Source organism: Accipiter gentilis, chromosome 33, assembly GCF_929443795.1.
Source record: "Accipiter gentilis chromosome 33, bAccGen1.1, whole genome shotgun sequence".
Classification (NCBI taxonomy): Eukaryota; Metazoa; Chordata; class Aves; order Accipitriformes; family Accipitridae; genus Astur; species Astur gentilis.
Genome location: NC_064912.1, coordinates 169,320 through 195,409, shown reverse-complemented (window position 1 = coordinate 195,409; position 26,090 = coordinate 169,320). Strand labels below are relative to the sequence as shown.

Genomic DNA, 26,090 nt, shown 5'->3' with positions numbered 1-26,090 from the left:
GGATAACGGGAAGTGGATGAGGCAGCTTGGGAATCTCTGTTACAGTTTGGGGTTTAACTCCCTTTTTGGGGAGATTTAATGGCATCGTTAGAGTCCCACTCCATTAACAAGCGCTCTGGAGAAGCATCATTAGAGCCCCCCACACACACACACACTTTGCTAATGAGTAGCAGGGGCTTTGTTAGAGCCCCTACTTCATTAACGAGGTCACCTCAGGGTACATACAGGGCAGTGAAGAGGTTGAGGCGGGTGTACTCGCTGGTGGACAAGCCGGCACGCTTGAAGTACGTCAGCGCCATCGCCAGCAGGTACTGGGAAATGAGGAAAAAAGTGATTTCAGCACAAAAAAATAATTCAGGCCAAAAAGGTGGGGTTTTCTTAAAAAATAATAAAATAGTGTTCTTTGAAGGACTAACTTTATCAGAAATCCTGCAGCAGATGTCCATCGACAGGAACTCCTTCACCACATTGTCTTCTTGAAGAGAAAAAAATTATGCAAAAATAATTTTTGGGGGAAAACCACCCAGTTTGGGGGTTTTTAGTAACGCAGGGGATTTGGGTTTTTTCCCCGTTTTTACAGGGTTTCAGTGGTTTTGTGGCTATTTCCTTACCCAACAAGCTGAAGAAGGCTTCTCGCTCCTGGCGGTGCAGCTGGAGGCTCTGGGAGATGCTGGTGGGGTTGGGGGGCTGTCTGCCAGCCCCCCAAATTTGGGTGCTGCTTGGGGGGCATCTCTCGCTGCCAGGGGGGGCTGGTAAAGGGGGGGGCTTCATAGAGGTGGAGGGGGGCTGGCCTGAGGGAGAGGGGGGGGAGTGGCCCAAAGCCCCCCCCAAACCAGTCAGCCTTTAATCCCCCCAAAAGCTCTAAGTACCCCCTAAGAGCCCCCTAAAACCAGACCAATCCTTTAACCCCCCCAAAAGTCCCCAAGCCCCCCCAAAACAGACCAGCCACTCCAGTAGACATTGAAGAGGTTGGAGATGGGGGGCAGCAGCTGAGCTCCCCCCAAATAGATATTCCTGGGTCAAAATAAAAAAACTTTAATTATGAGGGTGCCAGTCTTTGAGGGATTTGAAGGATTTTTGTTATACCAGCTACAGGGGTTAGATGCTGAAAAGAATTAAAAAAAACAATAAATGCAACAATTTTGGGTTAGACTAGCTCTTGTCTCAACCAAAGGGGTAAAGACAACATGTTTACGCTCCAAAATATAAAGCTACACTTATCTTCAATAAAAGAAGAAAACCCACCTTGTTTTTATAGGATTTATGACCGCTCCCCAGCGCCCAACCACAAACCAGCCAGCACCACAGCAAGAGGGGACACATCTCGCCCTCACAGCTGCTCAACAACTACCCTAAGAACTACCAGTGAAATAATAAAAACCATTTTGTATTTCTCATTTCAGGCACTTTGGTAGCATTACTATCACGCAGCCACCAAGACATGGCTTGCCACCTCCTCAGGACATAAAGACATTGTGGTAGCTCCCTCACAAACCACCACACTTGGTTAGAAAAGAGCATTTTTACTCCCATATTAGTGCATTCTCCTGTTCAAAACAGTTTACTTGTGCTCAGGGACACAAAAATCTGGCTTAAATGAGGTAAAAGGTGTATAATTCTCCTCTTTCTCCCTCCTCAGAGAGTCTTCCAAGCAAACAGAATAATACTTAAAGGGCTGTATTTGCCCTCCTCTCCTTTGATCCCAAAGGTAGGATCAAAAGGACATAGTACTTGGGGACAGCAGAGCCCCGAGAGATTTAATTTCCCCCCTCCATGTTCCCCTAAAAACCCTTTTCCCTCACCGCAACAGATATAAAGCACCATGCCACATTGTTCCCTCGCATATGAAGTAGAAAAGAGAAAATAAAAGGACTTACAACCTGGTTTTCACCTCACAGAGCCAGGGCTCAGTCTCCCCTCAGCAAACAGGGTGAAAAGGGGTAAGTTTACCTCATGGCATCCCCCTTTTCCCCTCACAGATTGGAGCAAACAAAGAAATCACCTGAGGGAGCAACGACGACGCCTCGCTGCGCCCAACCCCTTTTCCCGCCATTTTCCTCTCACCTCAGCAGAGAGCGACGGCGCGTGCGAGGAACCAAGTTGACCCCACCCCTCCCGCGGGCGCCCTCTTCTATAGGCAGCGCGCCCGCGGCGCCAGCCAATCAGAAGGCAGAGAAGGAAGAGGCCACCACCCCTTCTCCCCCTCCCTTACCCGCCGCTGCCTGTCAAAGGCGGAGAGGCGGGACGCTGGGCGGTGCTAGCCAATGAGAGTCGTGGAGCGGTGGGCGAGGCGTCGCTGATAGGCTGGGCTCTGTGAGGGGGCAAGTGTGAAGGGTGGGGTGGCTGGAGGCAGAGCGTGCGTTACCCCCCCCACCCCCCCGCGGGGCGGGGTGAGGGATTTGGGGGTTTTCTGAGGAAAAAAAGGGCTGCGAAGCGCCTGGTGGGGACACAAACTCATCGGATGTGACGCGAGGTATGAAAAAAGGGCGAAAAAAGGGCAAATCCGGCTCAATTTGGGTCTCCCCAGGTGGCTGAGGGGAACTCGGGGCCTGCCGCCAGCCTGCGAAGGGGGTAATGGGGGGTTGTTATTCCCCCCGCCATAGGCCGCGCCGCGAGGGGAGCGGGGAGGGCTGAGGCCGAGCGCAACTCATCGCCCGTACCGCCCCCTGCCCTAGCAACAGCCGCTGATTAAGCGGCGCCTCGCGGGGGATTTTTCTGATTGGTTGAATGCCGCTGTGGCTGGCCAATGAGAGCGAGACACGGGATCCTTGGCGTTCCCGCCCACACAAGCGCCGGCTGAGGGGCAGCTGGGACCGTACCAAGTGCGGGTGGGGGGGGGGGAAGAGCCCAGCGGGTTGGGGGGCGTTGTGGTCCCCCCCTCCACGCCACACGTGAAGAGCAGGCGGGGAAGGGAGACCCTCAGCATCTCCGTCGGGGGGGAACCGTTATGGTAGGGGGGGAAAGCAGCGAGGAAGTGATCCCCACACACACTCCCACCCACCCCCGGGCTGCGGGTGGTGCGGCCCAGGCGGAAGTGAGGTGTCGCGCACTGAGACGCTTCCGGTGGGGGAGCGGCCTTGGAAGCGGGGGGGGGGGGGGGGGGGGGGGGCGCGGCGGCGGGCTCGATCTGAGTGAGTGAGTGGGAAGGGGGACACGGGGGGAGTGGGGGAGTTTGAGGGGAAGCTGGAGCGAAAGGGGGGAGCCCGGAGGCCTGGTGACATGTTGGGACACTGGTGGAGTAGGGGACGTGAGGATATGTGGAGGGGGGACATGAGGGAGTGGGGGGGAGCAGGGACATGAGGGGGGGCACCTGGAGGGCTGGGAGGGGATACAAGGAAATGGGGAGAGGGGGGGTACCTGGAGGGTGGGGGTATGTGGGGGGCGGCTTGGAGGGATCGGGGGGTATTGGGGGTACTTAGAGGGGCGGGGGGGTTGGGGGGCACTGGGGGAGCGCGGTGGGAGGCCGCAGGTGGCTTGAGGGGGGAAGGGGGACATGGGGGCCCTTAAAGTTGGGTCCCGAGGGTGGGCAGGGCACAGGGGGCTGCGACGTGTGCGGAGGGGCATTAGGGGGCAGCTACAGGGGTAGGGGACGTGATGGGGGGGACGTGTGGTGCACCTGGAGGTCTGGGACACGGAGGTGGGGACGTTGGGGACGGCTAGAGAGATGGGGGGGCGTGAGGGGGTGCACGGGGCGGGAGTTGGGGCCTGCAGTGGGTCAGAGCGTGGGGTCTGCGGTGTGAGCGGGGACAGGGGATCTTGGAGGGATGTAGGGGCACCAAGTGGGGCTGGGGGAGTTGGGGGGAGTGGACTGATTTGGCACCTGAGGGGGTGTGAGTGGGGAGGGGAGATCTGGGGTGGGGGTGGAGGGGGGGACATGGAGAGGTGGACAGAGAGGTGCTCGGATGGGAGTGGTGCCTGGTCCCCTACTGCAGGAAGGGAGAGGGTAGGGGGACAAGGAGGTGGCACTTGGGGCCACAGGAGAAGGGATGCAGGGACGCAGCAGCCAGTGACACTGAGTATGTAGGACACGGGCTGATGGCACTGCTGGGAGCGTTTTTGGGGCAGAAAAGCTCGGTCTGAAGTTGCACGTTTTTTGTTACTCACAGGAATTGTTAGCAGGTTAAATCAAGTCGTTGACGGCATCATTAGTTGTAGGGTCTTGTTTTCCTGCTAGGCTCAGAAATCGCCCCAAAAAGAGGTTTGATCATGTCCTGAAGGTGTGAGGGCGGCCATTTAATCCCCTATATTACACTAAATTAGGGTGGGGGTTGGTTTTAGCAAAAATCCCTTTTTTTTGGTGTGATTTGATGGTTTTTAATCTGGCAGGCCGAGCCGGGGAGATGCTCTGCACGGCGGTGGTGATGGCGGGGAGCCTGGCGCTGACAACAGCGGTGGTGGCTCATGCCTATTACCTGAAGCACCAGTTCTACCCCACTGTGGTTTATCTCACCAAATCCAGCCCCAGCATGGCTGTAAGTACCCAGCTAATTAATTAGCAGCGGGTAATTAATCCCCACAGCTGGGATGGGGAACAGGCCTGCCATCTTGCACGGTGGCTTCGTGGTGCGCCAGGGGGGGGCGGTGTGGGAGCTCTTATCATGGCTCACTTCTGCTTTTGGTGACCAAAATGGGTCATTTTCCATTTAACGGCACTCACTGAAAACACCGGAGACCCCCTGGGGAGAGTGAGCACCTGCGCCAAGAGCTGCCGCAGCGCCGATCGGCGCATGGGGAGGGTGGGAAGACGTTGCTGCCGCTTCCTCCTGCCCGCGCGGGAGCTCTTGGGCAGCCCCAAAACAGGGTTGGGGCCGAGCCAGTACCTGATTGCTATCTCCTCCATGCCCTAGGACCCAAATTCGGGGCGCCAAACTCTCCCCTGCATCCAGTTGCCACTGAAAGGAGTTTTGGCTGCGCCACAGCTTCTTACCCATCGCTTCCTTCCCCATCACCTCCTTCCGCTCCCCATTTTTCCCCCCGCAGGTTCTCTACATCCAGGCTTTCGTGTTGGTTTTTCTCCTGGGTAAATTTATGGGCAAGGTGTTTTTCGGGCAGCTGCGGGCAGCGGAGATGGAGGTGAGCGATGGCGAGGAACGGTTTAAATTCGGAGCTGGGGACGGGCGGATCCGTTGCCAGTGCTGGAGGCAGCATTGGTGCTGTTCATGGGGTTAAAGCCCACAGGGGCGTGTGGATACTGAGAGGTTTTGGGGGGGATTTTGAACCCCGAGAGGCCTTTGATGCCATTTTGGGAGGGATTTTGGACCCTCAGAGGCCTTTGGCTTTGTTTGAGGGGGGATTTTGAACCCTGACAGTCCTTTGGCTCCGTTTTGGCAGGGATTTTGAACCTTGGGCACTATTATGGGTTCAAAAATGGGGAGCGAAGGCTGGGGGGGAAGCCCACCGCACCCCCCACCGTCTCCCCCTCTCCCACAGCACCTACTCGAGCGGTCGTGGTACGCTGTGACGGAGACCTGCCTGGCCTTCACCGTTTTCAGGGATGACTTCAGCCCTCGCTTCGTCGCCCTCTTCACCCTCCTCCTCTTCCTCAAATGTTTCCATTGGTTGGCCGAAGATCGAGTGGACTTTGTGAGTGCCGGGTGGCAAGAAATCAGGTGTAAAAAAGCCTTTTTGGGGAAAATCAACCCTTTCTCCACCTCTTTTACAGATGGAAAGGAGCCCCAATATCTCCTGGCTCTTCCACTTCCGTATTGTCTGTGAGTATCTTGCTTTTTTCCACGCTGGGCCGGATCCTGCCTGGCCGTGGGCGCTTTGCCATTTGGCGCGTTGCCGGCATCTGGTCAGGAAAGATAATTTTGGCACTGCGTTTGCATACAACCGGGGAAGAACCTGGTGCAGCCGAGCGTGCGACCATCGGCGCTTGATAAACCTTATCAGGGCAGTCTTGTTAATGAGGGTGTGTTAATGGGGCTGCAGAGGGAGCAGGATGGGGTTCCTGGGGGTTTAACCAGCTCCAGCTTTGCCGGGTGGGAAAAATATGAGGCTGGATCCATGGTGAAATATATTTCTGATTCTAGAGAAGCAGATTTAGGAACACAAAAATCATATTCTGAAGGAATTGTTTGGTTTTTTTTTAAGTGAGACATGAGAACATGAGATGTGGCTTGAAACAGAGGGGGCTTCAAACGAGACACCCTCGTTACCAGGATGTGTTAATTCGGCCCTTTGTTAGTGCAGAGCCATTTAGCCCTCTCTGGGACTGATGCTCCTTGAGGGTCCCCCTGTTGTGGTGGGATATGTTTTGGGGTGTGATCCTTGGAGCTTTAGTTTTTGGGGGTCTCCCCCCACCTCAACATTCATTATCTCTTTCCCTCATTATGCCCTCATCCCGATTCCTTTCCCCCACCACAGCCCTGATGTTCCTCCTGGGAATCCTGGATTTTCTCTTCGTTAACCACGCGTACCACAGCATCCTCACACGAGGAGCCTCCGTCCAGCTTGTCTTTGGCTTTGAGGTAGGACATGGCTTCTCCTTGGGGACGGACAAACCTCCACGTCTGTCCCCAGGAACAGACAAAATGGCTTTTCGGCCTGGTCCTCACAGCCTGCCGCGCTCTTCCTCCCCGCAGTATGCCATCCTCATGACCATGGTCCTCACCATCTTCATCAAGTACGTCCTGCACTCCATCGACCTGCAGAACGAGAACCCTTGGGACAGCAAAGCCGTCTACATGCTGTACACAGAGCTCTTCACGGGTACGTTGTCCTCTTTCCCCCTTTTTTCTTCTCGTCCCACCCAATTTTGGGGGTGGGGCTTCCCAGCTGGGTGTGACCCGATAAAGCTTGATACATCGTTATGAAGCCCAATTAGCCATCCAGCAATGAAGGCATGAAGTCTGGGTGGTGCTCAGCAGCACCTGAAGGTCTGATCCATCTTAGTTAACGATCTGGGTGGCAGGGCAGAGTGTCCCATCAGCTGCTTTGCCGGTGACACCAAACCAGGAGGGGTTGGCTGATGTGTCACAGGGTCACGCCACCATCCCAAGGGACCTTTTCCAGCTGGAAAAACGGTCCAGGAAGAACCTCACAAGGTTCAACAGAAGAGATGGGCCCAGTCCAGCAACGCCTGACACGAGTATACGCTGGGCAATGGTTCACCTGGGGGTTCTAGTGGACACCAGGTTGAGCACAAGCCAACAATGAAGACCAGTGGTGCCCCGGGAGGGTTGCCAGCTGGTTGAGGGAGGTGATTGGGGTGGTGAGGCCACACCTGGAGACCTGAGGTCTCTTCTGGGCTCCCCAGTCCAAGAGGGACTGGGACAGACTGGCGAATGTCCCAACGAGGGGCTGCCGAGCTGACGAAGGGACTGGAGAGGCTGAGACAGCTGGGATTGGTTGCTCAGAGAGGCTGTGGCACCTCCATCCTTGGAGATACCCAAAAGCCGTTGGGTCACGGTCTTAGACAAGCAGCTCCTGGTGACCTACTTGAGCGGATGGTTGAACCAGATGACCTCGGAGGTCCCGTCCCACCTCAACCAACCCTCGGTTGTCCAAGAATAAGATCCCGATGTTCTTCGTTCCCCCAGGCTTCATCAAAGTCCTCCTCTACATGGCCTTCATGACCATCATGATCAAAGTCCACACCTTCCCGCTCTTCGCCATCCGCCCCATGTACCTGGCAATGAGGTGAGGTGACTTTTGACGCGGCCGCCGGCGCCAGCATGGCTGCTGACATGCCGTCGGCTTGATCCCACCACTTCCTTGTCTTCTTCCAGGCAGTTTAAGAAAGCGGTGACGGACGCCATCATGTCCCGCCGGGCCATCCGCAACATGAACACGCTGTGAGTAAGACGGAGAATGCCGCTTCTGTCCCTTCCGGAGTGCTTTGAGCTCCATCGGCATCTCCTCTGGGGTTGCTTTTGTGGTGGGATCCACCCAAAAAAAACCCCCCAAATTTGAGGAAAATGCCGCACGGGAAAGAGGTTGGAAGGACCCTGTAGGGTGACGCGGTCGTGGATATCTCAAGCTCCTCCTGCCGAAAAGCTTAATTTAACCAAAAATTTGGTGGATAACAGTGAGGAGGAAGGGTCGGCTAGCGGTGGGGAGGACCAAGAAGTCCGGCTACCTTCCCACATCCCCCTCAAACACCCCCAAAAATGACAGGAAGGGTTTTTTTTCCCGGCGTTTTCCACCTAACTCTCCTCCCTGCGCAGCTACCCTGACGCCACGCCGGAAGAGCTGCAGGCCATGGACAACGTCTGCATCATCTGCCGCGAGGAGATGGTGACAGGCGCCAAGCGTTTGCCTTGCAACCACATTTTCCACACCAGGTGAGTGAGGAACGGGGATGGCACGCTCTCCCCATCCCCTCAATTGCGGCGTCTCTGGCATTTTTGGTGTTGGCGGTGAGGTAACAGCCCCGCTTGGCAGTTGTGGAGGTGGTGGTGGGGTGTTTTGGGGAGGTCTTTGCCACCACTGTGACCTTGCTGTGTGATTAACGGTGTCCGTCTTCTCTCCAGCTGCCTGCGGTCATGGTTCCAGCGCCAGCAGACGTGTCCCACCTGCCGCATGGACGTTCTCCGGGCTTCCCTCCCGGCACAGCCACCTCCTGAACCGCCGGAGCAAGCCCCGCCACCGCCCCAGACCCCCCAAGTTCCTCAGCCCCCCAACTGTGAGTCTCTTTTGCACCCCAATATCACCCCTCCGCAGTGGAACGGGTGCCACCAACCGCCAGTTACCTGTCACCGTGCCGGCTGAGCTTTGCCAGGGTTGTTCACCGCAGCGCTGGAGGAGCAAACAGCTGGAGAAGGGGGTTGGGAAGTCAGGTCACCGTGGGTGGCGGCATGAGCCGGTGATATTTCCACCTGTGACGGCATGGGTTTGGGGAAACTCTTACTGGCACGGTTAAGCCTGGTTATCAAACCGGTGACCTGGCGTGTTCCAGCTGGCTGCGGTGAAGGAAATTTGGGTGTTTGGGGCTCTCATCGCCCTCTTCTCCCTCTGCAGTCCCCCAGGGAATCCTTCCCCCCTTCCCCCCGGGCATGTTTCCCTTCTGGCCACCGGTTGGTCCCTTCCCACCGGTTCCCGGCGTTCAACCGCCCACCAGCGCCGATAACCCTGCGCCGAGCTCCGGCACTGCTTCGGGTGAGTTTTCTCCTGAAATCTGAGGGGTCGGCGCTGCTGAAATGGGGCTCCCTCCTCCCCTGCCACCCTCAACGTCCCTCTTGTCACTGCAGCTGCCCGTCCCGGTGACTCTGCCAATGCCGGATCGGAAGCCGCCGCGGCAGGGACGGTGCCGGGTCTTCCTTTGCCACCGCCGTGGATGGGAATGCCGTGGCCACCCCTCTTCGGTAAGACGGGTGGGGAAGGATTTGGGGGTTCAACCCCTGGGGCTCTTCCCCTCACCCCTCTTCTCACCACAGGCTTTCCGCCGATGCCGGTGCCGCCGGCCGGGTTTGCCGGCTTGACGGAGGAAGAACTTCGAGCCATGGAGGGCCATGATCGGCAAAACCTGGAAGCGCGGTTACAGTGTCTACAGAACATTCACACCCTCCTCGACGCTGCCATGGTGCAGATCAACCAATACCTGACGGTCCTGGCCACCATTGGGTAACTTCGCCAAAAAAAAAAAAAAGGGGGGGGTTCAGGGGTGTCTAGAGCAGGCAGGCAAGATTTGGTTATGGCAAGGCTGCACCCTGCCTAAAAAAATCTCTGAAATTGCCCCAAATCTTGATTTATTGTTTCATTTTCTCCCCTCCAGGTCGCCCCGGCCTGTCGCTTCCCGCCCCCCCTCCACCCGCGAGACCCCCGCCGAGGAGCCCACCTCGCTCCGCTCGCCCGGCAGCCCTTTGGCATCTGCAACCACCACCAGCAGTGCCGGCACCATGGCTGCCGCTGGTGCGTGAGGAACCGGTGGGGCGGGGGAAGCACCCCGGGAGAGACTGTCAGCGCTGGGGGGGGGGGGGGGGGACGACGACACACGGGACGGGGATCCTGGGGGGTCTGACTGCCCCCCCAAACTGCCCCATACCCTTTTATAACCGTCTAAGTATAATTTCTGCGTCGCCGGCTAATTACCATGGTTGTTAATTTCTCTGTTAATTAGCCGCATGTAGCCCCAGTGTCTTCTCTTCAAAAAGTCAAATCCCCTATTAACACACCACGGGGAGCCCATCTCCTGGCAAAACACTGATCCTGGGCCTAGCTCGCGGTTAAAACTGGGTTTACCGGTTTTACCGGATGCTAAACTGGTGCCTTTCCCCTTTACCAGATCCCACCGTGCCAGCGGGCGCCGAAGGCTTCACCGCCGAGGAGGAAGAAGAGGAGGAGGACGGTGGCGAAGGCTCGTCCTCGCTGGATGAACCCGACACGGCGGAACTCCGCCGCCGCCGGCTACAGAAACTGGCGTCGCCACCGGCAACCTCGCACTGATGCCCGCCGGTTGTGTGCTGTGGATGCGCCGCGGACGCCGTTTCGGGGTTGCCGACCCCTCGTCCTCGGCGTTTCCGGAGCCTTGGACGCCACAAGCCGAACGGCGCCTCTTTTTCTGCCTTGTTTTTTCCCCCTGTTTTCCACCAAAATCCCGGTCCGGAAGCAAAACCGATTCCCGGCTGCGCCTGTTGGTGCCCCTAAAACATTGCTGGCCCTTTTTCCATGGCAACGTGGCAAACGGCCACGTGTCTTGACCCGTTTTTCCCTCTTTTTCCCTTTTTTCACCCCAATTCTCTCTACCTCTCCAGTGAGCCAGGATCTGGTGTGTGTTTTGGAACCGGTAGTTGCGTGTATTGGGGTAACCATGCCCGCTTCGGGGTGGTAATTAAGGATGGGGTTTGATTGCGGTGACGGTGATCAAGCGAGTGCTGGTGCCACTTAAAATTGCTCAGAATGGCCCATTTTTAACCCAAAGTCATCTCCAGGCACTCCCAGCTGCAGAGCAGGTCGTCACCGGTGGCATCAACGCAGCCGAAACCGCCTCGAGCTGCGTCGGCTTTGAGTTGCCACCGCATTACCGGGGTCCCTGGGATTTTGGGGTGACCCCTCCCCGGCTTTCACCTCCCACCCCTGTTGTTAGCAAACAAGCTCGTTAACAGTATTAACCCATCACCCTCCGGGGAAAGCTGCTTCCCGCACCGAAATATCCCCCCCTTCGAGCCCATTGGGGGAACCATGTGCCGATTGGTGCCTCTCTGGCACCGCACGGCAACTTAATAAACCCCGGAATGCTCCGCCTGAACCTGACCAGTCCCTAACTGGTGCCACAGTGCGCCCAAACTGGTTTTTATCAGTTTCGCTCTGCTGACGGTGCTGGGAGGTGCTTCTTTTTTTGGTCTCTTGGTCACTGGCCACCTCCCAGCCGTAAAATTTTTGCCTCGTTTCCTTTCGCCAGCGGTCGGCGATGGCTCTGGCATTGCACCAGCGAGGCGACACCATGCCGGAGAGGCGCCGCCGGCGCCTTTGCCAAAAAAAAAAAAAATCTGGCACCGCTGCCTCTTTGCCACATTTCTTCTCCGCTCCAGGGATGCCATGACTCTTCAGTGCCTCTTTGAACCGAAAAGGGCTTCGAGGAGCCCAAATATCTCAGGGAAAAAAATAAAACCGCGTTCGGAGACAGCGGCAGCCGGAGCGTTTTGGGGTGAAAAACGGCATTTTTTTGCACCAAAACTGGTGGCAGCGAGAGGACGGCGTGTGGTGAGGAGGTGGCGGCGGGTGATTTTTTTGGGGGGTGGGGAGGAGCAGGATTGGTTATTTTCGGTAATGAGGCTGATTTTTTTTTTTCTCCCTACCCTTAAAGTTTTGGTTCTCCTTGCCCCAGGCTTGAGCGTATTAACGAGGAAATTGGCAATAACGAAGCAGTGGTGGGAGATCACTGCGGAGCTGCTTTGGGGAGTTCATTTTTCTAACCCCTTTTTTTTTTTAAACATTTGGAGCCAAAATGATGAATTTTTGTGGCCAGTTCTGTTTGGCGTTGGGGTTTGTTTGTGGGTTTTTTTGTGGATTCTTCAGAATTTCCTTCATTTTGGGGTGGAAACCACGGGAAGGGGGAGGGACCGAAGACATGCAGGCGACTGGGCTGGGGACGTTTGACCCCAAAACCGCTCCCTTTCACCCCAAAACAATTTCCTTTCCCTTTCGGGTGGCGTCGGCGTTGGAGGAATTATTTAATTTGTAAATAATGTATAAATTTTTAATAGCTTAATTGTAAATACAGCGGAATAAAGGTTGCAGTAAAGCTTGGCGCTCTTCCCTTGGTCAAGACGGTGGCTGGCAGCTGTAGGCCCGCTGCGTTGTCTCGCTGGTCCCCACCGAGCCATGGTTCCTTCCCCTGCGGTTGTTCAAGAGCCGCTTGACCGCTGTGGTCTGTCTTCACACCCCCCCACCCCCCTACCCCCCGCAAAAAGAAATCCCAAAGTCTCTATGGTTGTCACGGAGCCTCCGGGCCGCTCTGGCCTCTCTTCCCGCGCTGTCTCTGTGGCATTGGAAGAGAAACCGGAAATCGCTCTAGCCGCTTCCCTCGTCTCTATGGCCGCCTCCCCGCTCGTCTCTGTAGCTCCTCCCGCCCCGCAGGCGGCGCTGCGGGCTCCTCGCTCCGCCCCCATCGCCGCTCCGGCCCGCCCACCGCCTCACTGGCCGCTTCATCCGGGGCCCGGCGCCGCGCATGCGCGCTGACGTAGCGTCGCGGCGAAATGGCGGCGGAGGGGCCGGAGGCTCCGGCCAGCCCGGGCCGCGGTGGGGCCGAGGGAGCGCTGGGGGAGGGCGGGGACGGCGGCAGCGGGACTCCCGGTGAGCAGGAGGGCGGGGAGGGGGAGTTTGGGGCAGGTCTGGGGGCAGAGGGCGCTTGGGGGGGGGAACCGGGGATTAATGGGGGTGGGGGCGGCCGTGGGGTAGGGGATGTGTGTGGGAGGGGGGCTATGGGGCAGGGGAATGGGGGGGGGGGGGAGGCCGTGGGGCAGGGGATGTGTGTGGGAGGGGGGCTATGGGGCAGCGGGTGTGGGTTGGGGGGGCCATGGGGCAGGGGATGTGGGCTGGGACGCTGTGGGGCAGGCAACATGGGGGGGGGGGATGTGGAGCTGAGAGGGGAGGTTAATGGGGTGGGATGGGGTTGGGGGTGCTGCAGTGGGGACCAAAGTGGGAGGGGAGTAGGGGGGCTGAGCAAAGGGACCCCAGTTAGGTTCCTGGGCACCCCCAACTCCCCCAACCCCTGGGACGAGGCCACCCATGGGTAACGGTGCATCACTGTGTGTGTGTTCCCCAGCCCCTGTGGCAGAACTGCCGCCCCCAGCCCCCAGCCCCACCGAAGAGGAGCGCAGCGATGCTGCCGTTCCCCCCCCCGTCCCTCAGAGCTGCAACGGTGCCACCGCTGCCCCCCCTGAGCCCGAGGAGCCCCCCCCGGCTGCTCCCGAGGAACCCCCGCCCCCCCGGGAACCTGAGCCCCCCGCGGAGGAGCCCACCCTCTCCTATCCCCTCGAGTTTGAGAAGTTTTGGCAGGCGGCACGCAACAACCCCCACGACTTCACCGCCTGGACCGAGCTCCTGCAGTACGTGGAGCAAGAGGTCAGTAAAAATCTTCATTAAGATGCAACGGCTCCGCTAAAACCTTAACTAAACCACGCCCCAACCCACCAGCCCCATTAAACCTTTCGTTACGATTCACCCCAAGTTTTCGTCCCCATTAAACCTTCAGTAACGTTTGTTCTGAGTCAGTGGCGCCGTTAAAGCCTTCGTTAAAACTCATCCTGAGTCTATTGCCCCATTAAAACTTTCATTAAAACTCATCCTGAGTCTATGGCTCCACCAAAACCTTTGTTAAAACTCATTCCGAGTCTATGGCTCCACTAAAACCTTTGCTAAAACTCATCCCAGGTTTATGATTTTGCTAAAACCTTCACTAAAACTCATCCTGAGTCTATGGCTCCACTAAAACCTTTGTTAAAACTCATCCCAAGTTTATGGTCTTGCTAAAACCTTCGTTAAAACTCACCTCAAGTCTACGGCTCCGTGAAAACTTTCGTTAAAACTCGCTCTGAGCTGCTGGTCCTGTTAAAACTCATCTCAAGCCACCAGCCTCATTACAACCCTAATTAAAACTCACCCCAGCACAAGCCACATGGAATCCTCCGCTGCCCAGGGCTGGTTTTACTCGCAACGAAGGCAATTTCTCACGTGTAATTATTAATATCAATTAATAAGTAGTTTATTAGCAGACACCTAATACTAAACTGGTCTTGTTCGTGTTACAAAACTGCCTGTTTTCACCCCAAAAATCCCTGCAGAACCACCTCTTTGCTGCCCGCAAAGCCTTCGACGCCTTCTTCGCCCACTACCCCTACTGCTATGGCTACTGGAAAAAATACGCTGACATGGAGCGTCGCTTCGACTGCAGCCGGGAGACAGAGGAGGTGCGGTGGGGGGGTCCCCATGCTGGTTTTTGGGGTGTTACCCCCCTGTTTTGCCCTCTTTGGTGGGCAGAGTGGGGATCTGGGGGGTCCCTGGCGTCTTTTGGACATCTCCACACCATTTCCATGCTGCTTTTGTTGGCAAAATGGGATTTCCAACCTATTTTGGGGCATCACCGACTGTTCTCACCCCTTGTTTCCAGCCTCCTTAACGGCATTTTGGGTTGTTTCACCCTATTTTTTGGCACAGTGTTGGGTACCCCAACCCGTTTGGGGTCCCCTGTCCTGTGTGGGGTCAGTCGGTGACGCTCAGTGTCGTCCCCCCGGCAGGTTTTTGAGCGGGGGCTGCAGTCCATCCCCCTCAGCATGGACCTGTGGATCCACTACATCTCCTACCTCCAATCCACCCTGGACATGAATCTTCCCGAATCCATCCAAAAAATCCGTGGGTAAGTGCCAGGTGATGTGGCAGATGGCATCAGTGATCGCCGCTGCCCATCCCACTTCCTCATCTTTCTCCCGTTAGCGTCTTCGAGGCAGCAGTGGCAGCGGCCGGCATGGATTTCCGCTCGGATAAATTGTGGGAACTCTACGTGGAATGGGAACGGGAACAAGGAGACCTGCGTGCCGTCACTGGTATCTACGACCGCGTCCTCTCCATGCCCACGCAGCTCTACAACCATCACTGGGAGAAGTACGTACCCGCTCCGGTGTGAAAAATACTCCCGTGGCGGCAAAAAGTCCCCCATGGAAAGAGATCCATGATGGCAAAACATCCTGGTGGTGCAGTATCCCTGTGGAAAATAGGCGTGGAAGCAAAATAATTCCTTGTAGAAAATACCTGTGATGGTAAAATGGTTCCAGGTAAAATAATAGTTGCAGTGGTAGAAAAGTTTCTGTGGAAAATACCCATAGCGATAAAATACGCCCTGCGGAAAATTATACCCGCAGCGGCAAAATATCCCCACGGAAAACGCCTGTGGCGATAAAACATCCCTGTAGAAGATTGCGCAGTGACCAAATCCGCACCATTCCCTGTGCCAGGACTGCTGGGGGTCTTGTGTCCCCCTCCCCAGTTTGACCCTCCCCTCCAGGTTCAAGGAGCACGTTCTCCACAACCCCCCGAAAGACATCTTGTCCCCGGAGGAGCTTCTGTGGGTCCAATCCAAGCTGGCCACCGATCCCGTGCCAAAACCGCCGGAGCCGGAAGGGACGGAAGCGCCGCCGGGAGAGGATCTGCCCCCCGGCGTGGAGGGGAAAGCGGCAGCGACCGACACCCAGGTAAGCACCCAAAGGAGGGTCCTGGGGGTGTGCATGGGGGTCTTTGGAGACCCCCCAATTTCTCACCTGTATCCCATTTAATTCCCAGGAGGATCTAGACCAGGAAAAAATCCGGGAGCTGGTGATCTCCATGCGGCAACAAATCTACGCTCAAAACGAGGCGGAAGTCAGCAAACGTTGGAATTTCGAGGACGGGGTAGGAGGACGAGTGTTCGGTCGTCCCGTCCCCCCCATCTACCCCTTTCCCCTTCCCAAAACACTGTCACCCCGTTTTCACGTCTGCGCCCCAATTTTTCCCCAACAGATCAAACGTCCCTATTTCCACGTGAAACCGTTGGAAAGGGCTCAGTTACGGAATTGGCGGGATTATTTGGATTACGAAATGGCAGCCGGCTCGCACGAACGCACCATCGTCCTCTTTGAACGTTGCGTCATCGCCTGCGCCCTCTACGAGGAGTTTTGGATCAAGGTGAGACCGCCTCAATGGCCCCCCCATCCCATCCCCGCTCTCCGTTTTCCCACAGCTGGATCCCGTCTTTCCCCCCAAAAACACCCAAAACATCCCTCCCGCCGCCCGCCCCCTCCCCAAATCCCCCAAAAGAAAAAAAACCCCACCCCAAGAGAAAAACAGGTTCGTTTGGGGGTTTGTTTTGGTTTTTTTAATCCCCCTTTACCCCCCCCCAACGGCTGGCGGGGGCTGTTTTTAACTCTTTTTCTTCTAAAAACCACCATTCTAACACCCTTTTTTTAAATTCCGCTGCTGCTTTTTTACCCGCCCACGGCACCTTCCCCCTGCCTAAGAGGGCGCAGGAAATTCGGAAGAGAGGGGTCTTAACGTGAGTGCCCCCCACCCGATTTAGCACATCCCCGCCCGGCCGGGCGGCGGGGGGATGCTCACGCGTCCGTCTGTCTGTTCCCCCCCCCTTTTTCCGCCTTTTTTTTTTCCTGCAGTACACCAAGTATTTGGAAAATCACACGGTGACAGGAGCCAGGAGCGTTTTTCAGCGAGCATGCGGTTATCATCTGCCCAGAAAACCCAACATCCACCTTCTCTGGGCCGCTTTTGAGGAGAAACAAGGTGAAGTAGCCCCAAAACGGACAATTTTTCGGGTGCGGGGAGGGGCGGCAGGATCTGAAACGGGACTTTTTGGGGCGCAGGGCCATGGCTGGCCCCAAAACTGCCCCATTTTTGAGCTAAGATGCCACATTTCACTACTAAATGTGCCTGTTTTAGGTGGAGAGGCCGCATTTTGCCCCCAAGCACTCTGTTTTTGGGCTGAGGCGCTGTATTTCTCCCCAATTTCCTTCTTTTTGGGGGGATGAAATGAGATACATCACCCCAAAACACTGGTTTTGTGCCAAAACATCAGATTTCACCCCAAAATGCTCTGTTTTGGGGCGGAAAGGCTGCGTTTCACCCCAAACCACTCTCTCCTTGGGCTGGCGGACTGCATTTCATCCCCAAATGCTTCTGTTTTGGGGCAGAGAAGATGCATTTCACCCCAAAATGCTTCATTTTCAGGCTGAGATGCCATGTTTCACTCCAAATGGCTCCTTTTTTGGGCTGAATTAGACATATTTCATTCCAAAATGCTTCCATTTTGGCCTGAGATGCTGCATTTTGCCCCAGAATGCTCCATTCTTGGACTGCGACGTCAAATTTCACCCCAAAACACTTCCCTTTTGGGGTGAAGGAGATGCATTTCACCCCAAAACGCTCTATTTTCAGGCTGAAATGCCACATTTCACCCCAAATTGCTCCTTTTTGGGGGCTGAGATGCCACATTTCACCGATAAACACTTTTTTTCAGGGTGACACACCATGCTTCACCCCAAAATGCTCTGTTTTCTGGCTGACATGCTGCATTTCGCCCCAAAATGCTCCATTTTTGGGCTGAAATGTCAAATTTCACCCCAAAATGTTCCCATTTTGTGGCGCAGGTGCTGTATTTCAACCCTAAAAGGCTACTTTTTTGGGAAGAGGGGCTACATTTCACCCCAAAACACTTTAGTTTTGGGCTGAGAAGCTGCATGTTGCCCCGAAATCTGCTGTTTTCAGGTGGTGGGGTCGCATTTCACCCCGAAACACTCGGGTTTTTTGGCTGAAATACTGTATCTCACCCCAAAATACTCATCTTCTGGGCCGAGATGTCAAATTTCACCCCAAACTGCTGCATTTTTGGGCAGAGGGGCCACATTTCACCCCAAAATGATTCATTTTGGGGCACAGAGTCTTCATTTCACCCCCAAACACTCCATTTTGAGGCAAAGGGACTGCATTTCACCCCGGAATGCTCCTTGTTTGGGGCCGACACGTAGCATTTCACCCACAAATACTCCCCTTTTTTGGGCTGAGATGCTGCATTTCACCCCAAAACGCCACCTGGGGATCCCCACAACTGCTCTCGTCCCTGTCTGTGCCCTGCAGGGCACCTGGAGGAAACCCAAACCGCTTTATTTAGCCCCAAAACCTGTTCACGATACCATTGCTTTAATGAGAAGAGACGGGGCTGCAAGCAAAGGGCGATAGCTGCCCCGGAGACCCCCATAACCGCCCCCGTCCCCATCTGTGCCCCACAGTGCGCCCCCGTCCCCATCTGTGCCCCACAGTGAACTGGGAAGAAGCCCAAACCACTTTAATTTATCCCTAAATCCCATCTTGTCTTGCCACCGGATTTACCGGGAGGCGACGAGGCTGCCTGTGGGACGCCCCCCAACATCTCTGCCCTCTCCAGGGAATTTGGATGAAGCCCGGCGTATCCTGCGCTGCTTTGAGGAGGTAGTGCCGGGTTTGGCGATGGTCCGCTTACGCCGCGTCAGTCTGGAACGACGACAGGGAAACCTGGAAGAGGCGGAGGCGTTGCTGTTGGAAGCCATGCATGCTAATGAAGGGCTGCCCCTCGCTTCCTTCTACGCCGTCAAATTGGCTCGGCAAGCCTGCAAGGTGCAGAAAAACCTTGGCAAAGCTCGCAAAGTGCTGGTGGACGCCCTGGAAAAGGATCCGGTGAGGCGGAAAGGCTCGTTAGGGTACTTCTAATGAGCACCGGGGGCGGGGCAGGGGAGAGAGTGGGACGGGATTTCAGCTCCCTCGGAAATGGTGTGATCACTTGGATGTCGTCTCAGGGAGCTGGAGGCTCAACAGACCCTGTAAAACCCTTTTTTGGGGACCTACAAACCCCCTTTGGGGCTCTAGAAATTCTTGGAGGCCCCAAAAAACTCGTTGTGGGGCTCCGTAACCCTGATTTGGGGGCCCCGCAACCACCGCAGGGGCTCTATAAATACGGCTCGGGTGCCCCCAAACCCACTGAGGGCTCCCTAAATCCCACCTGGGGCCTCACGGATGCCCTTGGCGCTCTCCAAACCCCAGTAAGGACCCCACAAATACCTTTGGGGTCCCCCAAAACTCTCTCAGGACCCCGCAGACCCTCTGGGGGTTCCCCAAAACCCTCTCAGGACCCCACAGCTTCACTTGGGGTCCGCTAACCCCATTGGGGATCCCATAACCTCGGCGGGGGTCTCCAAACCCCATTGCGGACCCCACAGACCCCCTGGGGTTCCCCAGAACCCTCTCGGGACCCCACAGACCCCCTGGGGGCTCCCCAAAACCCTCTCGGGACCCCACAGCCCCACTCAGGGGTTTCCAAACCCCACTGAGGATCCCATAACCTTACGGGGGGGCTCTCCAAACCCCATTGGGGACCCCACAAACCTACTTGGGGCTCTCCAAACCCTCCTTGGGACATTTTAGACCCACTGAGGGGTCCCCAAAACCCTCTTGGGACCCCACAGCCCCACTCAGGGGTCCCCAAACCCCATCAGGGACCCCATAACCTTATGGGGGGGGCTCTCCAAACCCCCTGGGGAACCCCATGAATGCCCTCAGGGCTCTCCAAATCACACCGGGGGCTCTCCAAACCCTACTGAGGACCCCAGAACCTCACGGGGGGCGCTCCCCAAACCCCCTTGGGGTCATCATCATCCCTCTCCCCCGCTCCCCCCCGAAAATCTGATGTGGCGGTGGGTGCAGGACAACGCCCGCCTCCACGCCAACCTCCTGGAAATGGAATTCGGGGCTGACGTCCGACAAAACGAAGGCAACACCATGAGCTGCTTCGAGCGGGCGCTGCGCAGCCCCCTCCCCGATGAAGCCAAACTCATCTTCTCCCAACGCCGCGTCGAGTTCCTCGAGGATTTTGGCTCCAGCATACACAGGTTGGATATCCAGGGAGGGGGGGAAAAGACACCCCAAAAAGCACCGCGGTGGCCCCAAAAGGGCCTTGGTCGCCTCCACGTCGTGACCCCCCCACCCTGAGCTCTCCCCGCTTCCCCCCCACAGCTTGCTGACGGCTTACGACGAGCACCAGAAGATCCTCAAGCAGCACGCGGCGCGCAAGAGGGCCCCCGAAAATGGGTGAGGGGACCCTTTTGTCCCCCCATTTCTCCCATTTTGTGTCCCAGTTTCTCCTTTATCCCCTGAACTTCTCCCCCTCTGTCCCCCAATTTCACCATTTTTCCCCCAACTTCTCCACATTTTGCCCCTTTTTATCCCAAATTCTCCCCTTTTATCCCACCTTCTTTTTATCCCCCAATTTTACTCCTTTTATTCCCAGTTTCTCCTTTTACCCCCCTGAATTCCCCCCTCTTGATTTTTTTCCCTTCTATCCCGATTTTTTTCTTTTATTCCCCCTTTTCATCCATTTTTAACCCCCAATTTCACTGCTTTAATCCCAACTTCACCCCTTTTACCCCAACTTCTGCCACTTCTATCCCGTGAGTTCTCCCCTTTCTTAGCCCCCCATTTGTTGCCTCTCTATTCCCTCATTTTCACCACATTTTCACCCAGTTTTGTCCCCTGGTTTCTCTTCTTTTAACCCCCTGACTTTGCTCCTTTTTATCCCCCAATTTCTCCCCTTTTATCCCAGATTCTTTTCATCCTCCAGCCTCTCTCCTTTAATCCCAATTCTGCCCTCTATCCCCCAATTTCTCCCCTTTTATGCCGCCTTTGTCCTTTTATCCCCCAATTTCTCCCCTTTTTATCCAGTTTCTCCTCTTTAATCCCCCTGAATTCTCCTTCTATCTCAAATTTTCCTTTTATCCTCTGGTCCCTCTACTCTAATCCTATTTCTGCCCTTTTGTGCCCCTGATTTCTTCTCTTTAGTTCCCCAAATCCTCTTTTATCCAAAATTCACGCCTTCTTATATCCCCCATATATCCCCTTTTATCCCCCAATTCCTGCCCTTTCATCCTCCAACTTCTGCCTGATTTCTCCCCTTTTATACTCCAATTTCTGCCCCTTTCTGCCCTATTTTCCCCCTTTTATCCCCAATTTTCCCCCTTTTGTCCTCCAACTTCTCCCATTTTGACCACCCAATTTGTGCCCTTTTATCCTTGCTTTTCCCCCTTTTCTGCCCAACTTCTGCCCTTTTATCCCCTAATTTCTGCCTGACTTCTCCCATTTTGGTCCCCGATTCACCCCCTTTTCCCACCCTTCTCATCCCTCTCTCCCCCCGTCGCCCCCCCAGCTCAGACGAACCCGACGACAAACGCCTCCGCCCCGACGAAGCCGCTGGCCTTTTGGGTCCCCTCAACTTCTCCACGTCCGGAGGGGACGTGGGCTCCAACCCCTCCACCTACAACTACTGGTACCAGGTTGGTGGGGGGCCGAGGGGGGCCAGGGGGGAGCCCTGGGGCTGCGGTGGGGTGGGGGCGACGCTGACGACCCCCCCTCTGTCCCTGCAGCAGCACGGCTACGGCGCCTACAGCTACCAGACGCCGTGGAACTACAACCAGTACTACTCGCAGAGCTGAGCCGGGGACGCCCCAACTTTGCCCCCCACCCCCTTTTCTAAACCCTCCCTTTAGTAAAAACACATTTCTGTACATTTTTTTTGCCCCCCCCCTCCCACCCCGTGCCTTTGCAATGAGGCAGAGGCAGGGGGGGATGTAAATAAACAAAGAGACGGCACTGCGAGGAGGCCCCAGGCAGAGTTTTATTTTGGTTTTGGCAGTCACCGGGGGGGGCTTGCGATAAGGGGGGTGATGCTGTTTTGGGGTACCCGCCACTTGGGAGTAGGTCTCTGTCTTGTTTTGGGGAGCCTCTTCCCCTCAACAGGGGGTTTGACTCGGTTTTTGGGATCCCCTGCCGCTCGTAGGCAGCTTTACATCCTGTTTTGGGGTGCTTCTGCCCCTCATGAGAGCCTTGGACTCCATTTTGGGGTGCCTCCACCACTTGCAAGGGGCTTGGACCCAGTTCTGGGGTGTCTCTGCCCCTCGTGAGGACCCTGGACGCCATTTTGGGGCACCTCTGTCCCTTGCAAGGGGCTTGGACTCCATTTTGGGGTGTCTCCGCCACTCAAGAGGAGCTTGGACCCCATTTTGGGGTGCCTCTGGTGCTCAGGAGGGGGACTGACTCCGTTTTTGGGGTATCCTGCTGTTCGCAAGTGGGTTTGACTTGATTTCGGGGTCCCCTGCTGCTTGCAAGCAGTTCTACATCCCGTGCTTCTGCTCCTCACAAGGGGCTTGGACCCTGTTTTGGGGCTCGCAAGCAGCTTCACGTCAATTTTTGGGGTGCCCCACCCCTCGTGAGCAGCTTTCCAAACCATTTTGGGAGGACCCTCTGCCATTCCCAAGCAGGTTTTTGGGGGTCCCCCACTGCTCACGAGTGGCTTTGCCTTCATTCTGGGGTCACCCCCCAACTTTTGAGCAGCTTCACCCCGTTTGGACACCCCCACCCCTCGTGAGTGACTTTCCATCCCATTTTGGGGTCCTTCACCCCCATTTTGCGTGTGTTCCCCCGCTCTGCTGCAAACAACTTCGCTTCCATTTTAGAATCTCCTCAGCACCTTCGCCTCCGTTTTGGCGTCCCCCCTGCGTCACGAGCGGCTTCCCCTCCAATTTGGGGTGCCCCCCCGTTCCCCAGCACCTCGGGGTCACTCTTGGGGTCCACCCTGATATATTTTGTGGTGCTAAAAGCCCTTTTGCAGCAACCAGTCCCGCAGCTCCCGCTCCCAGTGCCCCTTCAGCCGCAGGCTCCCCGTCACCTCGTTCACCTGCACCTCCAGCTCCTTCACCCCCAGCCCCCCCAAAAACTCTCGCAGGTCTCGCTCCAGTGCCTGGGGAGGGGAAAGGGGGGGTCTGTTAGCACCCCAAAAACCCCACCGTACCCCCCCCCCGGCATCCCCAAATCGTCTCCTTACCCAGATGTCCCCCTCGATGTGCCGCAGCTCGGTGAGGCGCCGGTTGCCCTTCACCAGGTGGGGGTAGACAGGCAGGTTGTGGAGCCGGGAGCGGCGGATGAAGTACGGTAATGCCGGGGGAGGGCCTGGGGGGGGGCAACGGTAACTGTAGCCCCCGCTGAGGGGTTAATAACAACCCTGGGGGCAGGAATTACCCCCCCTTGGGCTAAATAGCCTCCCTGGGGGCAAATAATCCCTGGGAATACATGCCTCCCACCCCCGGGGGTAGATGTGCCTTAACCGACCCCTCCGGGGGTAACTACCCCCCCTTGGGGTAAACACCCCCCCCTTAATTGCCCTCTGAGAGTAAATAATCCCTTCCCTGAGAGTAAATATCTCCCCCTCCCCCCCCCCCATCCCCAGGGGTAAATGTTCCTTGTCAGCCCCCCCCCAGGGGTAATTACCCCCCCCCCGGGGTAAATAAATCCCCTTAGTTACCCTCTGGGGGTAAATAATCCCCTAACCAGGAGTAAAGAGCCCCCCGCCCTGACATAAGTACACCCCCAAGATTAAATACCCCCATTGCGCCCCCACCAGCAGTAACTATCCCCCCCCCCATCACCCTTCCAGGAGTAACTACCCCCCCCCCCCCCCCACGGTGGGAGATTATGGTCCTGGGGGTAAATACCCCACTGTTGCCCCCCCCCGAGGTAAATACCACCCCCCAATGATTCCCACAACAGTAAATACCCCCCAATTGCGCCCCCCCCCCCCCTCCCCGGGCGAGTAATTTTACACTGGCGGGTAAATGCCATTAATTAGAGCTTTGCATCAATTTGCCCGGGGGGGGGGACGGGACGTGACACAAAAAGGGGGGACTTTGCCTCCCCCCCCAAAACTGACCTCTGGGGGGGCTCCAGCCCGAGGGGGTGGGGTAGGTGGGGTGCGGGGGGGGGTCGGGGACGCGGGTGGGGGGCAGCAGCCTCTCCACGAAGGCGTAGTCGGCCGTCGACTCCAGCACAGTGGGGGGGTCCTCGGTGGGTTGGGGGGGGAGCTGGGTTGGGGGGGGCGCTCCCTGGGAAGGGAAAGGAGGGGGAGGGGGGACAGCAGGGTGTAACCCCCACACCTGAGCAGGCCCCCCCCCAAAAAAAATTCCCCCTCCATCGTCCCCAATTTCCTCCCTGGAGCCCCCCCATCGCGAAATCTCCCCCCTTCTCTCTAGAAGTCCCCCCATCTCCCCTCAGAACACCCCCCTCCCCGCCGCCATCTCCCCTCAGGACACACCCCCCCGCCCCCCAAACCCCTCCTTCGCTCCCCTCAAAACCCTCCCCTGCCCCCCAAACCCCCCTCGCCCCCCCAAGCCCCCATTTCCCCCCCCCAACCGCACCCCGACCCCCTACCTGCACCCCCCTCCACCCCACCGCCCGGCCGAGCGCCCGCAACCGCCGCCCTAAGGCCGCCATCGCCGCCATCTTGTCACCGCCTTCTTCCCGCTGTCGGCACGCACGCACGCGTGACGTCAGCACGCCGCCGCCGCGGCTCCCACGCATGCGCAGAACCGTCTTTTCCGCGGCGCGGTTCTGCTGAGGAGACGCTGAGGTGGGGCCGCGGCCCGAGGGGGTTTGGGGGGGGTCCGGAGGGTTATTGGGGGACTCCGAGGGCTTGGGAAGGGTCTTGGGGGGAGGATGGAGGGTTATTGGGGGGTCTGGGGGGGGTAGGGAGGATGTGGGAGGCCTTCGGGTGTTTGGGGGGGTCTGTGAGGCCTTGGGGGGTTACTGGGGGGCTGTGGGGGCGGCTGTGAGACCTGGGGGGGCTCTGAGGGTGTTGGGGGGGGGGGAAGGCACCCCCAGGTGCTACCAGTGTCACCGGTGGGCCGTGTCCGTTCCCCCCCCTCGGCGTCACGGCCCTGCGTCCCCAGGGGCCTTTGCCAGGTGCCAAAGTCCCTTTGGGCGGGGAGTGGCCGCAGAGAACATGCCCTGACCCCCCCAAAACACTCCCCAGCTGCCCCAGAACACCCCCACACACCCCTAAAACACCCCCTGGTACCCTAAAACACACCCTGCCCCCCCCAAAACACTCTCCAGCTGCACTCAAACACCCCCCGATCCCCCCATACACCCCCTGACCCCCCCCAAACACCCCCCTGACCCTCCAAAATGCATCCAAAACACCCCCCAACCCCTCCAAAAATCCCCTTGATCCCCCAAACACCTTCTGCCCCCCAACAACCCCAAACACCACCCCAGTGCCCCAAAATATTCCCAGCCCCCCCAAACATTCACCCCTGGCAGAGACGTGGGGACCAGGAGACTCCTAGGGCGGCACCCTGGGGTGTCTCGAGCTGGGGGGCAGCAGTAACAACCCCCTCACCCCCCCTCATTCCTGCGGGTCCCCCCCCTATTTTTTTGGAGGGGGGACCCCCTAACCCTTTCCCCCCCAGCTCACCATGCAGCTCTTCATCCGTGCCCAGTCCCTCCACACCCTCGAGGTCTCCAGCGCCGAGACCGTCGCCCAAATCAAGGTGAGTAGAAATTTGGAAAGGGTCATGTGTGTGTCTCCCATCCCCCCCCCAAATAAGACCCTTTTTGGGGTGACTGACCCCCCCATGTCCCGTTCCCCCCCCAGGCGCGGGTGGCGGCGCTGGTGGGCGTCCCCCCCGAGGAGCAAGTGCTGCTGTGGGGTGGGACCCCCCTGGACGATGACGCCGTGCTGGGACAGAGCCCCCTCCCGGAATTCGCCACCCTGGAGCTCTCCACGCGCCTCCTGGGGGGTACGTTTCGAGGCAGGGTGGCTAATTATCGGGGCGCTCGTTAGCTTAATGAGCCAACCGCACTCCCTAATGCCCCGTTTTCCTTCTCCCCCCACAGGGAAAGTCCATGGTTCCCTTGCCCGTGCTGGCAAAGTGAGGGGCCAGACCCCCAAGGTGAGCATTTGGGGGGGCTCCCCCCAACTTTAGGGGGTTCCCCACGGTTTTGGGGGGCTCTCATGATTTTGGGGATCCCCCCTTTCCCCCTCCAGGTGGCCAAGCAGGAGAAGAAGAAGAAGAAGACGGGCCGGGCCAAGCGGCGCATGCAGTACAACCGCCGCTTCGTGAATGTCGTCCCTGGCTTCGGCAAGAAGAAGGGCCCCAACGCCAACTCCTGAGCCCCCACCTCAGTAAAAAGCACCGAAACTGGGGCCATTTGGTGGCTTTTGGGGGCTCTTTTATGGGGGTTTTTTAGAGTTTGGGGGGGATTTCAAGGAGTTTGAGGGGGGTTGGGGGGTGACACTGGCCCTCGAGGGTGGT

The 26,090-nt window shown here is 57.3% G+C and overlaps 4 protein-coding genes across 8 annotated transcripts; 3 read left to right on the top strand and 1 right to left on the bottom strand.

The window, feature by feature from the left end:
- Positions 1-1,843: 1,843 nt before the first annotated feature.
- SYVN1 (synoviolin 1) lies at positions 1,844-12,185 on the top strand. 5 transcript variants are annotated; one of them, XM_049835657.1, is made up of 16 exons: positions 1,844-2,473; positions 4,327-4,472; positions 4,981-5,073; positions 5,431-5,583; positions 5,663-5,711; positions 6,367-6,470; positions 6,585-6,711; positions 7,542-7,641; positions 7,731-7,796; positions 8,169-8,285; positions 8,475-8,626; positions 8,962-9,099; positions 9,192-9,305; positions 9,378-9,564; positions 9,716-9,852; positions 10,226-12,185. In XM_049835657.1, the coding sequence occupies exons 2-16, from the start codon at positions 4,341-4,343 to the stop codon at positions 10,384-10,386; spliced, it is 1,830 nt and encodes a 609-aa protein (XP_049691614.1). In that variant the 5' UTR covers positions 1,844-2,473; positions 4,327-4,340; the 3' UTR covers positions 10,387-12,185. The 5 variants fall into 5 exon arrangements, with proteins under 5 accessions (XP_049691614.1, XP_049691610.1, XP_049691612.1 ...); XM_049835653.1 differs by lacking the exon at positions 1,844-2,473 and adding an exon at positions 3,082-3,131; XM_049835658.1 differs by lacking the exon at positions 1,844-2,473 and adding an exon at positions 3,119-3,135.
- Positions 12,186-12,628: 443 nt separating this feature from the next.
- Positions 12,629-21,600, top strand: LOC126053404 (pre-mRNA-processing factor 39-like). Its single transcript, XM_049835650.1, has 14 exons — positions 12,629-12,735; positions 13,208-13,506; positions 14,226-14,351; positions 14,679-14,797; positions 14,875-15,042; positions 15,443-15,629; positions 15,718-15,825; positions 15,934-16,098; positions 16,581-16,707; positions 18,365-18,633; positions 19,657-19,841; positions 19,966-20,040; positions 21,152-21,278; positions 21,369-21,600. Exons 1-14 carry the CDS (start codon positions 12,639-12,641, stop codon positions 21,435-21,437), a joined length of 2,121 nt encoding a protein of 706 aa, XP_049691607.1. The 5' UTR covers positions 12,629-12,638; the 3' UTR covers positions 21,438-21,600.
- MRPL49 (mitochondrial ribosomal protein L49) lies at positions 21,596-24,309 on the bottom strand. Its single transcript, XM_049790920.1, has 4 exons — positions 24,205-24,309; positions 23,708-23,879; positions 22,826-22,950; positions 21,596-22,741 (listed from the first exon to the last, which is right to left on the bottom strand). The coding sequence occupies exons 1-4, from the start codon at positions 24,274-24,276 to the stop codon at positions 22,595-22,597; spliced, it is 516 nt and encodes a 171-aa protein (XP_049646877.1). The 5' UTR covers positions 24,277-24,309; the 3' UTR covers positions 21,596-22,594.
- On the top strand, positions 24,307-25,981 carry LOC126033882 (FAU ubiquitin-like and ribosomal protein S30). Its single transcript, XM_049790925.1, has 5 exons — positions 24,307-24,403; positions 25,245-25,325; positions 25,430-25,574; positions 25,672-25,727; positions 25,823-25,981. Exons 2-5 carry the CDS (start codon positions 25,251-25,253, stop codon positions 25,946-25,948), a joined length of 402 nt encoding a protein of 133 aa, XP_049646882.1. The 5' UTR covers positions 24,307-24,403; positions 25,245-25,250; the 3' UTR covers positions 25,949-25,981.
- Positions 25,982-26,090: the final 109 nt, after the last annotated feature.

Bases quoted from the DNA above. Each gene is read 5' to 3' on its own strand.
- LOC126053404 (XM_049835650.1), top strand. From the start codon at position 12,639: ATGGCGGCGGAGGGGCCGGAGGCTCCGGCCAGCCCGGGCCGCGGTGGG. The intron at 15,826-15,933 runs GTAGGAGGACGA...TTTCCCCAACAG, and splicing joins GTTGGAATTTCGAGGACGGG to ATCAAACGTCCCTATTTCCA. The intron at 18,634-19,656 runs GTGAGGCGGAAA...CGGTGGGTGCAG, and splicing joins ACGCCCTGGAAAAGGATCCG to GACAACGCCCGCCTCCACGC.
- LOC126033882 (XM_049790925.1), top strand. From the start codon at position 25,251: ATGCAGCTCTTCATCCGTGCCCAGTCCCTCCACACCCTCGAGGTCTCC. The intron at 25,575-25,671 runs GTACGTTTCGAG...CTCCCCCCACAG, and splicing joins CTCCACGCGCCTCCTGGGGG to GGAAAGTCCATGGTTCCCTT. The intron at 25,728-25,822 runs GTGAGCATTTGG...TTCCCCCTCCAG, and splicing joins TGAGGGGCCAGACCCCCAAG to GTGGCCAAGCAGGAGAAGAA.
- SYVN1 (XM_049835656.1), top strand. From the start codon at position 4,308: ATGGTTTTTAATCTGGCAGGCCGAGCCGGGGAGATGCTCTGCACGGCG. The intron at 6,712-7,541 runs GTACGTTGTCCT...TCGTTCCCCCAG, and splicing joins GTACACAGAGCTCTTCACGG to GCTTCATCAAAGTCCTCCTC. The intron at 7,797-8,168 runs GTGAGTAAGACG...CTCCCTGCGCAG, and splicing joins ATCCGCAACATGAACACGCT to CTACCCTGACGCCACGCCGG.
- MRPL49 (XM_049790920.1), bottom strand. From the start codon at position 24,276: ATGGCGGCGATGGCGGCCTTAGGGCGGCGGTTGCGGGCGCTCGGCCGG. The intron at 23,880-24,204 runs GTAGGGGGTCGG...TTCCCTTCCCAG, and splicing joins TGGGGTGGAGGGGGGTGCAG to GGAGCGCCCCCCCCAACCCA. The intron at 22,951-23,707 runs GTCAGTTTTGGG...GCCCCCCCCCAG, and splicing joins GGGCTGGAGCCCCCCCAGAG to GCCCTCCCCCGGCATTACCG.